The sequence below is a fragment of the Electrona antarctica genome (assembly GCF_951216825.1).
Source record: "Electrona antarctica genome assembly, chromosome: 15".
In the NCBI taxonomy this organism is placed as follows: domain Eukaryota; kingdom Metazoa; phylum Chordata; class Actinopteri; order Myctophiformes; family Myctophidae; genus Electrona; species Electrona antarctica.
The window spans coordinates 6,770,329-6,782,921 of NC_136796.1; the positions used below are offsets into that span (position 1 = coordinate 6,770,329).

The 12,593-nt window shown below is 39.6% G+C and overlaps 2 protein-coding genes across 2 annotated transcripts in view; both read right to left on the reverse strand.

Moving 5' to 3' along the window:
- LOC306938810 (uncharacterized protein) overlaps positions 1-12,593 on the reverse strand; it is an 88,651-nt gene that overhangs the window by 20,121 nt on the left and 55,937 nt on the right. The gene's annotated exons all lie outside the window — the stretch shown is intronic.
- On the reverse strand, positions 1,035-2,860 carry LOC306938626 (forkhead box protein Q1-like; the record flags this gene model as incomplete). The annotated part of the gene is made up of 5 exons (XM_079522888.1): positions 2,627-2,860; positions 2,357-2,452; positions 1,603-2,217; positions 1,404-1,499; positions 1,035-1,289 (listed from the first exon to the last, which is right to left on the reverse strand). Exons 1-5 carry the CDS (start codon positions 2,744-2,746, stop codon positions 1,035-1,037), a joined length of 1,182 nt encoding a protein of 393 aa, XP_079379014.1. The 5' UTR covers positions 2,747-2,860.

Sequence of the window (12,593 nt, forward strand, 5' to 3'; positions counted from 1 at the left end):
ACAGGGTTTTATGAGGTCAGATCAACATTATGGAATGTCAGAACAGGAAGGACGAGTGCACGATCAACATATTTTTGTCAATTGGGGCTTTTAAATCCATCCTCAAAACTAATCTGTTCTCCCTCGCCTTTAACTGCACCTGATTTACCTATATATTGATTTCCTGCTCTGTGCTATTGTATGCTCTGTTTTATATTTTATTGTCTCTCTTTTAATTGTTTTACATTGCTATGCTCAGCTCTACTGTCTTACTCTGTTCAGCACTTTGGTCAGCTTTGGCTGTTGTAAATGTGCTATACAAATAAAGTTTGATTTGATTTGGTATAGTATGTCAGAACAGTTCGGCTCCATATATGGAGATCTAAGGGTTTGAGGTCAGATGTAGATTGCTGGCCGGCTCCATATATGCAGTTAGCCACGGATAAATGTCTATGGCTTCATATCAATAAAGTTGCAGTCTTACATGTGGCAGTCCTTCTCTACAAAAATAATGCTTTTGTTTTTATTTGGTAAAATATTATGTTGTGTGAGGAATAATTATAGATTATCTGTTAATATGAATTAATATTCTATGGATAGTGCCATCTCACACCCTCAATTTCTCTCCCAAATCTCTCCATAAACATTTAAAAAAGCTTATCTTAGCTATCTTGATCTAATTATTAAACATTAATTTAGATATTGTCTATACTATTTAATCTTCTTTCAATTTCATCAGACTTCAATCATGTGCAGTGCACGCAGCTAAACCATTATACTTAACATTTAGAAAAATTAAAACGAACACAAAATGTTTTTCGATGCTTTATTACAAAAAATAATACACATGTAGAAAAAGTACAGCCAAGAATTCTTACAGACAAAATGATGAATATCAGGGTCAAATAAGTGTAGAAATAAGGAGCAGTGCTTTAGGACTTCTGTCCAGGAACTCATCATGACTCGTGAACAATCTCTCGATACATTATCATCAACAGCAAGTGTTTTTTTTCCTCTTTGAATCTGCCTTTTCAGTAGATGGAGTCACGTAGCTGTCACCGGTCTGTATTCAGGATGGACTCAATGGAGAAAGAACTGCTGAACTTCATCTCACATCTACTGTTAACAGCTCTGCAGGCTGCAGCTTCAGCTTCTGGTGGTGGTGGGGTCAACAGCTCCTTTCTCACTGAGGTCAACTCAGGGAACCATTCCAGAATTCCTTCGAAGTGACGACGCAGAATCTTTTGTGTTATTTTACTATGATCAACTGTCCAGTAGTTCCTGCACAACCCATTCCAACCCATTGGAATCTGAAAATAAAAGAAAATAAGTTTGATTAAGCTTGATCAGTATAAGTCATCATCATCAATCAAGTATCATTATTCCACCATTTAAATATTATAATCAGATGAATTAATATTTACCGTGGTAAAACATTTGCTGGTCGATAAACAGACTCTGATGTTGTTCTCAAAGGACTTTGTTCTCCCAAACCCGAATGCTTCCAGTCTGTCCATCACCTGGGAAAAAAGAAAAAGTGATATTACAACTTAGGTCTGAAATGAGACAACTTTACATTTTAATGTATTAAACAGTTTTTGTTTTATCAGATGTGTTTCTTACCTCACTAAAGGTAAGCCTCTTTTCTGGAGAGTCTTGCAGGATGAAGGCGATCTTTGCCAAGTAGGTTTTGCAATGGTTGAACTTTTCTTGCTGACTCAGTGGACTCAACCTCAACAACCTCTTCTTGGTGGGTCTAGCTGCAGCACCAGATCTAGCAGTGAGTTCATGGTCTTGGCTGCCTCCTGTTGTGCAGATGGAGTAACTGTCACCTGTACATTGAACAGGGCGTGTGTCCACAGGTGAAGAGGCCCAGTTGACCTTCCACTTCAGTCCAACAGTTCTCTCCGTGGACTCCTCTGACAGAGTAGGGGCTTTGCAGCACAGACCAGAGGGAGTGTCTTTCTTCAGGATGGAGTCAATGGAGAAACTGCTGAACTTCACCTCAGCTTTGCAGGCTGTGGCTTCAGGACTAGGATGGAGAGTTGTGTAGTGGTACGGTGGTGGTGGTGGTCGTGGTGTGATCAACACCTCCTTTCTCTCTGTGGAGGTGAACTCTGGGAACCACTCCAGAAGGCCTAGGAAGTGACGTTCCACCATCCTTTCTGTTATTTGACTATGATCAAGTTTCCAATAGTTGGGGTTGTAATTCCATGCAGCATCTGGGCCATTTGGAACCTGAAAGTGAAGCAAAAACAAACAGAAAATGTACTGTTAGATTTGATTAAGCTGTGAGAGTTCGGCTATTGAATGTTTTTCCCTGAACCGTGGAGAATGTATCAGTGAATCATTCTTCATTAGAGGGATTTATATTTACCTTGACAAAACAGCTGTACGTTGACAAACAGGCCCTGATGTTGTTCTCAAAAGATTTTGTCCATTTAGAAGCAAATCCTTCCAGTCTGTCCATCAACTGAAAAACAAATAATTTGTAAATTAATTTACAAATCAGGTATGAAATAAGACAATACATTCCTTGAAAATATATAATACTGAATTATATATGTAATGTTATTACATGTTTACTTTTGCTTAATCATTTATGTATGTCAAATTGCAATGCTTAACAGGTGTGTCTATTACTTACTTGAGTAAAGGTGAGCATATTTTCTGGAGAGTCTTGCAGGATGAAAGCGATCATTGCCAAGTAGGTTTTGCATTGTTTAATTACTTTGTAAGAGAGGTGAGGTCCAAGGTTTTCAGACATGTTGTATATTTGCTGTAGATTAGAATCAAGTCCAAGACACAGAGCAGTGGTTGGAGAAGTTCTCTCAGTCAGTAGCTTGTGCTGAATGAGCAGATGTCCAGGTCTCTGGATATATAAACCCTGTTGGAACAATAGGACATTAGAAGGTGTGAATTCCTGCTAAATGGGACCCTTGTCAGATGAGCTATGATGGCCAGGGTGGAGCTAATGACCACAACAACAACAATATATACCTACAGATCCTCTGGAGGTATATCTGGGTGGAACATTCATAATTAGTTTTATTTCATAGAAAGAAAATAGATTATATTAATTTTAAATATAGTCTACATTTTTTAGCAAGATTGTTGTGATAGGAGAAGGATATCAAAATGGAACACAACCACCCTAAAGACTAATCATTGTGTGTATTCCTCCACTATCTGCATTAGTGATCTTGGTAGAAATTTTGGATTTAGATTTATTGAAGATTCTGACTTTCAATTGTACATACATTTTGTTTTGACTGTATTGTTCCACTTTTTGCTTTGGCAATGTAAAGGTATGTTTTCTCATGCCAATAAAGCCCTTTGAATTGAATTGTAACAGTGGAACGATCAGAATGTATTTCTCATCAAATAAATGATGATCTTCAATTTGTTTATTTTGGTTTTGGATATGGATTCCCAGGGCCTACCAATATTTGTTGATTGTTGTCTCGTTATATTTTGAGCATGTTGAACACTTAGAACTGAACTGTACATTTCTGGGCTATTTGTTTAATTTATTTCAATTCTGTGATGTATATACTGTAAACTTAAAAAATTAAAACCTAGTCTGTCAAATACATTCACCATCTTCAGGTGTAGTTCTAACGATGTTTAATTTAAATGAACATCAGCATATATTTGAGTTTACTGGTTCATGTTTATTCAATGAGGGGAAGTTTTGCTTACATTCCAGTGATTATCACCTTATCCACTTCATTGTTTGTACCTGAAACAGACTGAGGCTACTCTATAGTGTATAGTCTATATTGATATACAGTGTCATTGCACTAATACTACCATGTTTGGACATTATTTAGTGTTGGATTGTGGACAACATGGACCCCAATCTGACAGTTACAGCAAAATGCAAAAGGTAACTTTTGCATTTTTGCAATTTCATAATATATTAAATATGAAGTCTATTCTTTATATTTTGAACATATTTGATGAGGTTAAATGTGATATAGGGCTTTTATTTCTTAAAGCATCAATGTATCAATACGCTAGTTATTATAAGTATACTGTATATAAAATAGATGCCCAATGACTATAGTTTACAATTAACCCACGCCATCCACATAGAACACGGGAACTTATTTTAATTGCCCTGTACGCCAAACGCGTAGAAGCCGTGAACTAGCTTTTAACTATTGTACTTTTCTATACATTTCACAGTGGATTAATTCTCTGGACATGTCATAGGAGGTGAAGAACCTTCCACGAAAATAACTGATCTACAAGGTCACAACGTGTCAAGTTGTGATGCATTGTGAACTTTTAGATTGTCTATTTCCGGCGAGGATATTTTGTGCAGGGGAGGAATGAGGGTATATATGTGCATAAGACAAAGTATATCTCAAATTCACTCTCACATCAAATTGTGTTCTTTGCAACACTGCAATGTAGTCTTCTATCTGTATTACTGTACATTGATTTGTTTCATTAATTATAACATATATAATGTACATAGAGTAAAATGTTGAACATAAATGTAATGTCTTCATCATAGTCAAAATACTCTCAGTGATGCATATCTGCTCGACTCCTTTGCACATTCAACTGTGACATTGATATGCATTATGCACATCACCTACACAGTTAGATACGCATCACTATTATGCACATCACCTGCACACCTCTGGAACGGCTGTACATTGATAAGCTAATGTCAGCAATGTTATACCATATTAGACATTTAGGTTTTTAGGTTTTTCCAGTGTGTGTGTGTGTGTGTGTGTGTGTGTGTGTGTGTGTGTGTGTGTGTGTGTGTGTGTGTGTGTGTGTGTGTGTGTGTGTGTGTGTCAGCCAGAAAACCATCTAAAAGCTAAATCTAAAACATGGACAAAAGTTTAAAACACAGACATGCATTTCATTTGAGTGGTAAATATTATTATATTACTATTATTAAATATTATAATAATACATATTATTATGTAGACAGATTGACCTGGCATCCTATAGTTTGTATAGTTCCATGTACACATTATGTTATTATAATGTTTAGACTGAGGATAGGTTATTGGTTTACATACGATCATGGATTACTGTACTGTACTGTACTGTACTGTACTGTACTGTACTGTACTGTACTGTACTGTACTGTACTGTACTGTACTGTACTGTACTGTACTGTACTGTACTGTACTGTACAATACATGTGTTGACTTCATTGAATGTACCATTAGCCTCACAAAGCCTGTGAGTCCTGGATGAGGTGATAATCACTGGAATGTGTTCTGTTCATGAACACACCAACAACCAGGGCTGAGGGAAGTAGGGGTGCTGGGGGGGCTGTAGCACCCCCTCCCCCCAGGCACAGCCCCCCCTCGAACAGGAGGGGAAGAAAAAAAAAAGAGATAGGCCAGGCCTAATAAATATGCTGTATCACAGTATTGGCACCTTATCCTGGTTAATTGCCTGTGTCAGTTCGTTCATATAACTTGCGTGTGGAGAGGGAAAGTAAAGGCCACGTTTGCGCGTGAAAATGCGCAAAAATGCGCGTGCATGATGCGCGTGCACGCGCATTTTTGCGGCGCGCGCTATGCGCGCGCACCCCCTACTAGACGCTCAGCCCCTGCGAGTGTAAAGTACTTCCCACGGGCCTGCCAACAACATGACCTCCTATTCACGTCAATCTCATTTCTACACAATTACACTCACTTCTGCATTAAAGAACACACATTTGACCAGAGTTGGAAAGTAATCAGCTACATTTACTGTACAGTATAGCCTACAGTACTGTGCAATTTTGAGGTTTACTAGTATTTCAATGTTTCTACGCTTCTACTTGCTCCACTGCAATAATTTGAGTTACAAGCTACTTTGTACTAATGTATATATATTCAATATTGTAGATGTGCATTATTACAAAAAAAAAAACATTGGGCCTCATGCGCCAATAAGTTCCTAACTTTTCCTCTTACATTTCTTCCTAAGTGAATTCCTAAGAGAAGTCCAGTCAGATTCATGAAACGTTCTTAAGTAGGCAGAATTGTTCGTAAGCATGTTCTTATGATGATGAATCCAAATCCTCGTAACTTGAAGGGGTGTGTGGTGGGTATGGTGCGTTTGTTTGGGTTGGGTTGTGAACTCTAAACCAGTGGTTCTCAAACATTTTGGCGCATGAGGCCCATTGAATTTAAATATATTTCAGAGCATTTTACAAAGTTCCAGATGTTTAAAGAAATTATAATGAACCCAACAATCGATATGCAGGGTAAATGGTCAAGGTGTGTGTGAGTGTGCGTGCGCGTCCATTTCCCCATGTACTTTATCCATAAAGAATATGAAAATGTACCATTCCACCTCAGCCAGAACAATCTAAAACATATGATATAACAAGGACACAAGTTTAAAACCCAATGTGTGAGACATGCATTTAATTGGAGCGTGCACAGTATATAAAGTATAAAGAACTGTGCAATGCAATCCTTTAAAAAGCTACCAGCACAGTGCAGTTTACATTCGGTAAACTGCACACAGTAATGTGCAGCATGTTATGTACACAGATGCGGTCAGGCATCCTATAGTGTTTATAGTTTCAATGTACAGATCTTTTTTTATTTGGATATTCTACTGTTAGACTGATGATAATGCCTACATTGTAAATTGTGAATTATAATTCAGACCTGAATTTCAACATAGTCATATTAACAGAATTACAAAGTCAGCCTACTGTCACTTGAAGAATATATCATAGATTAGAGTAATAACAATATTTCGATACCAGTTAGACGGCCTGAGGGCGAGGTCGTGTGCACACATCCGCCTGGGTGACGGCACACTGCTGGGCGAGCGCTTTAGCATGGAGAGTCACATCAACATGTAAAATTAATTCTGTACTGGCCATATATGGAGCGTGTCTTGAGTGTACAGGGTTTTATGAGGTCAGATCAACATGGAATGTCAGAACAGTTCGGCTGTCATGCTTGGGTGCATGACACAAAAATAAAGAATCTATCTATCTATCTATCTATCTATCTATCTATCTATCTGATGATCTTCTTCTCCATGTATGGTTATCCAGGGTTAGATGAGGTCAGTGTTGTGATCTTCATATATAGAGATGGCCATATGGCGTGACGTGTCACGAGGTGTGATGTCACGAGGCGTGACCATATATGGAGACGTGACCATATATGGAGACGTGACCATATATGGAGACGTGATGTCACAAGGCGTCATCTGGGAAAGGCATATTTTCTGTTTTTATGCACCACACATCTGGAACAAACTCACAGAAAATTGCAGGTCTGCTGCAACTCTTGTCGTTTTAAAAATGTGTACAACTGAATAAGTTTCATTTGTTTCATTTGTATTGTATTCAAACCTCCTTTTATATTGCTGTCCTGGATATCCTGTGTTTTTTATAATGACTTAGTTAAAACACTTTGTATTGCCCTGTTCTCATTGTACAGGGCATTGTACAATGGGCATTGTACAAAAGGCCTAAAGGCCAGAACATTGTATTCAGCGTATAAGCCCAAAGTGAATATTCCACACATTGCACAGTGAAAAGGTTTGTTTTCAGTCACAGCAGTCCAGGCAAGAAGAGAAGAGTTTCATGCCACCTCTGCTGCATTCCAGTGATTATCGCCTCGTTTCATGTCTCTATTGTCTTAGACGATGATCCCTTTTCAAAGAGACAAGGTGTAAATTATAACTACTGTCAGGGAAGTTTTATCTAGCAATTCAATGTGCTTAACACAGAACATCAAGCAAATGATCAAATGTGCTCCTTAAAACCATTTAGCATAGGAATGTTGTGAACGATCCGATCCCCTGTGAACAAAAATATATATTCTTAGTCACCTCTTCAGACTCCACCCATAGCCCGTAGCACAGCACTGGCCCTAGCTTCGACGCCATTACAGGCTTATGCAAAGGAAACATTTTTTATTTAGATAGCATGTAGACTGATGCAAGGTCATTATTGACCTGGCATCCTATACATTATAAGACAATCCCCATTTTTCAAGACTCTTTGTGGAAAAAGAACATTGAATGTCAAATAGTCTAGTCCCCGATTATAATACGACCCTGTTTTTAAAAAAATATATATTTCCATTAGAAAAAAACACCTTGAAGACCTTAACAGGAGCCCTCGTACAATGTTTCTTCGACTATGCATGCACCTCTTGGTACCACAGCACCTCAAAAGGCCCTTAAAACAAGGCTCCAGGCTCTTACTTGTCCTCACCCCCCTCACCCCTGCCCACTTTGACAGGCTGGAATGGCTTAAGGTCGACGACAGAGTACAGCATCTTGCAATGGGTCTGGTCCACAAGATTCCCATGTACCTGTCTAGATACTTCCTTAATGTTAACGAAGTCCACACCCACAACACCAGAGGGAGTGCAACAAACCATGTACAACCCAGATTCAGCACAAACAAGGGACTAAATTCTTTTCGCTCCTATGCCACCAAAATGTGGAACGCCCTACCAACAGTCATTAAGACAAATCCCTTGACTCCTTCGAAACCGCTCTCAAAGGGCACCTACGGACGGCTGCAATTTGAAACTGGCCCCCGTAAAATCGGAATCCCCCCACCCCCTTTTCCCCTCACTGCATTAATACTGAATTATATTACTATTAATTAACCAGTAAGACGCATAAGGGCGAGAAGCGTGCACGGCTGCACGCATCCGCCTCGTTGACGGCAGACTGCTGGACGAGCGCAGGAATTCTGTACTGGCCATATAAGGAGCATGTCTTGAGTGTACATGGTTTGATGAGTTCAGATCAAGATATGGAATTTCAGAACAGGTCAGCTCCATATATGGAGATCTAAGGGTGGCAGCGGGGACATTCTCTTGAGTGTACAGGGTTTGATGAGGGCCAGGCCTTAATTTTCTGGCCTGTTGAGAACTCTAGTATTCGCCAGCTGCCGGGCGCGGCTGCACTAATAACGTTGGGGCAGGCCTGTCTAAATGAATGGACATATATCCATATATGGAGATCTAAGGATTTGAGGTTTGAGGTCAGATGTGGAGTTGCCGGCCAATATTGATGACATCAGGGATCTCCACTGATGATGTCACGCGATGTCACAAGACCTAGGCACCATATATGGGGGCTTTCCCATGTATGGGGATTTTGAATGATACACTGACGGGAATCGCACAGGAATTGCACGTTTTCATAGTAAATGCGACCTATGGTTGCAATTACAAAGTTTGAGAACCATGTCTTAGTGGATAACCTGTGTGACACATGTACACACACACCTTGACCATTTACATATATAAATGTAATGTTATTATGTTTTGTAACAACGATGTACGTCTACAATACCATACATTAGTATACAATTACGTAGCTTGTAACTCAAATAATTGCAGTGGAGCAAGTTCAATATTTGCCTCTGAGATGTATAGAGTAGAAGTGTAGACACATTTAAATACTAGTAAACCTCAACATTTCACAGTACAGTACTGTACAGTAAATGTAGCTGATTACTTTCCACCTCTGGTAAAATGTGACTGTGTTCTTTAATGCAGAAGTGAGTGTAATTGTGTAGAAAGGAGATTGACGTAAATAGGAGGTCATGTTGTTGGTGTGTTCATGAACAGAACACATTCCAGTGATTATCACCTCATCCAGGACTCACAGGCTTTGTGAGGCTAATGAGCCATTCAATGAAGTCAACACATTTATTATACATTGCTGACATTAGCTTATCAATGTACAGCCATTCCAGAGGTGTGTAGGTGATGTGCATAATAGTGATGTGTATCTAACTGTGTAGGTGATGTGCATAATGCATATGCATACTCCAGGAGGTTTGTGAGGCTAATGGGCCATTCAATGAAGTCAACACATGTATTATACATTTACACAGTACAGTACATTGAAACTATTGGATGCTGGGTTAATGAACCCATGGCATCTGTCTCTACATACAAGTAGAAAAATATATTGGACATGGACATGAATTAGTGTACGAACATTATAGATTGGATTTGTGTTATGTGGGACAGTCTGAAGTCTGAATGTGAAGGTTATATGGGTAATAACAATCATACACGTTGGGTTTTTACTTCTCAATGTCAATATGTTCAACATGCTCAAAATATAATGAGACAACCATGAACAAAAAATATTGATATGCTCTGTGAATATTTATCCAAAATAAACGGATTTGAAGATCATTGTTTGAGAAATGAATACTGTTTGTTTCCACTGTCACTCTGATATTCATACTAAAATAAAAACTAAAAACTAAAATGAATGTTACACCCAGATACCTCCAAAGGATCTGTTGGACATGGTCTATTGTTGTTGTGGTCATTGGCTCCACCCTGGCCATCAAAGCTCATCTATGGAAAGGCCCTCATTAACCAAGCAGGAATTCACACCTTCTAATGTCCTATTGTTCCAACAGGGTTTATATATCCAGAGACCTGGACATCTGCTCATTCAGCACAAGCTACTGACTGAGAGAACTTCTCAAACCACTGCTCTGTGTCCTGGACTTGATTCTACAACAAAGATACAAGATGTCTGAAAACCACGGACCTCACCTGTCTTACCACCATTCACCCAATGCTGCTCTGCAAGAAAGTTTCAACAAGTGCAAAACCTACTTGGCAATGGTCGCCTTCATCCTACAAGACTCTCCAGGCAAGATGCTCACCTTTAGTCAGGTAAGAAACAGACAATCCATCCTGCTGCTAACCGTTTGATACATTTCATAATGTAATGTAATGCCATATATGGGGATAAAAGGCCGTCACTTGGTGTTGCGAAGGCTCTCAGGTCTACATGGTAACTTATTTCAGACCTAATTTGTAACTTGATTTCTATTTTTTTCCTCCATGCAGTTGATGGACAGACTGGAAGCATTTGGGTCTACAAGGACAAGATCCTTTGAGAACAACATCAGAGTCTGTTTGTCAGCCAACACATGTTTTGTCAAGGTAAATATACATTAACCAAACAAACATTTCACTGATAAAAATGTAAACTGTCAACTCTAAATAGCTGAAATATCATTATACTGACAACATACTGCTTTACTTTTCAGATTGCACTGAGCCCGTCAGACCCATGGAACAACTGGAGATTTGATCATAGTAAGATAACAGAAAAGATGGCACGTCGTCACTTCAAAGGAGTTATCTGGTGGTTCCCCGAATTCAGCTCCATGGAGAGAAAGGATATGTTGACCACACCACCACCAGACCACTACACAACGCTCCACTCTCCTGAAGCCGCAGCCTGCAAAGCTGTTAACAGCAGATGTGAGGGGAAGTTCAGCAGTTCTTTCTCCATTGACTCCATCCTGAAGAAAGATAGTCCCTCTGGTCTGGGCTGCAAAGCCTCTCCGCTGTCAGAGGAGTCTGGTGGGTCGGTCAAAGTGCAGCAGAAGCGTAATTGGTCTACAGAGAGAACTGTTGACAGGATCTACTCAGACGATGGACTCACTGATGATTGTGCTGCTGCTAGACCCACCAAGAGAATGTGCATGAGTCCCGATCCACCCAATGCTACTCGGCAAGAAAGGTTCAACGAGTGCAAAACCTACTTGGCAATGATTGCCTTCGTCCTACAAGACTCTCCAGAAAAGATGCTCACCTTCAGTCAGGTAAGAAACGCACAATCCTACTAATAATTTAACTCTTTTCCTTTCCTGGGCAACATTAGCTACTTCAAACTTGACCTTATCTCTGCCAGTGATATCCATTTTATATCAAATGTAAATTTGACTTCTCCAAGAATGCATTCATAATAACACGTATTTTTCTTTCCTGCAGTTGATGAACAGACTGGACTCATTGGGATCTCGGCGGACAAAATCGTTCGAGAACACCATCAGAGTCCGCTTGTCAACAGACACATGTTTTGTCAAGGTAAATATAAATTCCTTTCGCTGATAAGAATTGTCACAAATTATTCAGTATTTACCTGAGCTCTCATATCTCATCTCAATACATTCTAACCGTACCGTTCTTTCATTTTCAGATTTCATTCAGCCCAGAGTCCCCATGTAACTACTGGAAACTGGATCACAGCAAAATAACAGAAAAGATGGTGCATCGTCACTTCCATGGCCTTTTGGAGTGGTTCCCAGAGTTCACCTCCACAGAGAGAAAGGAGATGACCCCACCAGCTGCAGCCTGCAAAGCTGTTAACAGCAGATGTGAGGTGAAGTTCAGCAGTTCTTTCTCCATTGACTCCATCCTGAAGAAAGACAGTCCCTCTGGTCTGGGCTGCAAAGCCTCTCCTCTGTCAGAGGATGCCGATGGGTCAGCAGTGGAGCAGGAGCCTAGTTGGTCCACAGAGAGAACAGTTGGACTGAAGAAGAAGTTCACCTGGGACTCTTCACCTGTGGACACACAGCTTGTTCAATGTGCAGGTGACAGTTACTCTGTCAGAGAATTAACTCACTGGTGGTGATGATTGATGATGCATCAAGAGATTGTTCAGGAACCATGATGAGTACATTCCTCGATAGAAGACAGATAGCACTGTATGGACCCATTTGATGTCGATATTCATCATTTTTGCCTGTACTTCACTTTACAGTTTATGGATTACAGTACTTGAGTTTTATTTTTTTAAATAAAAGCATTGAAAACATGTTTATTTTGTTT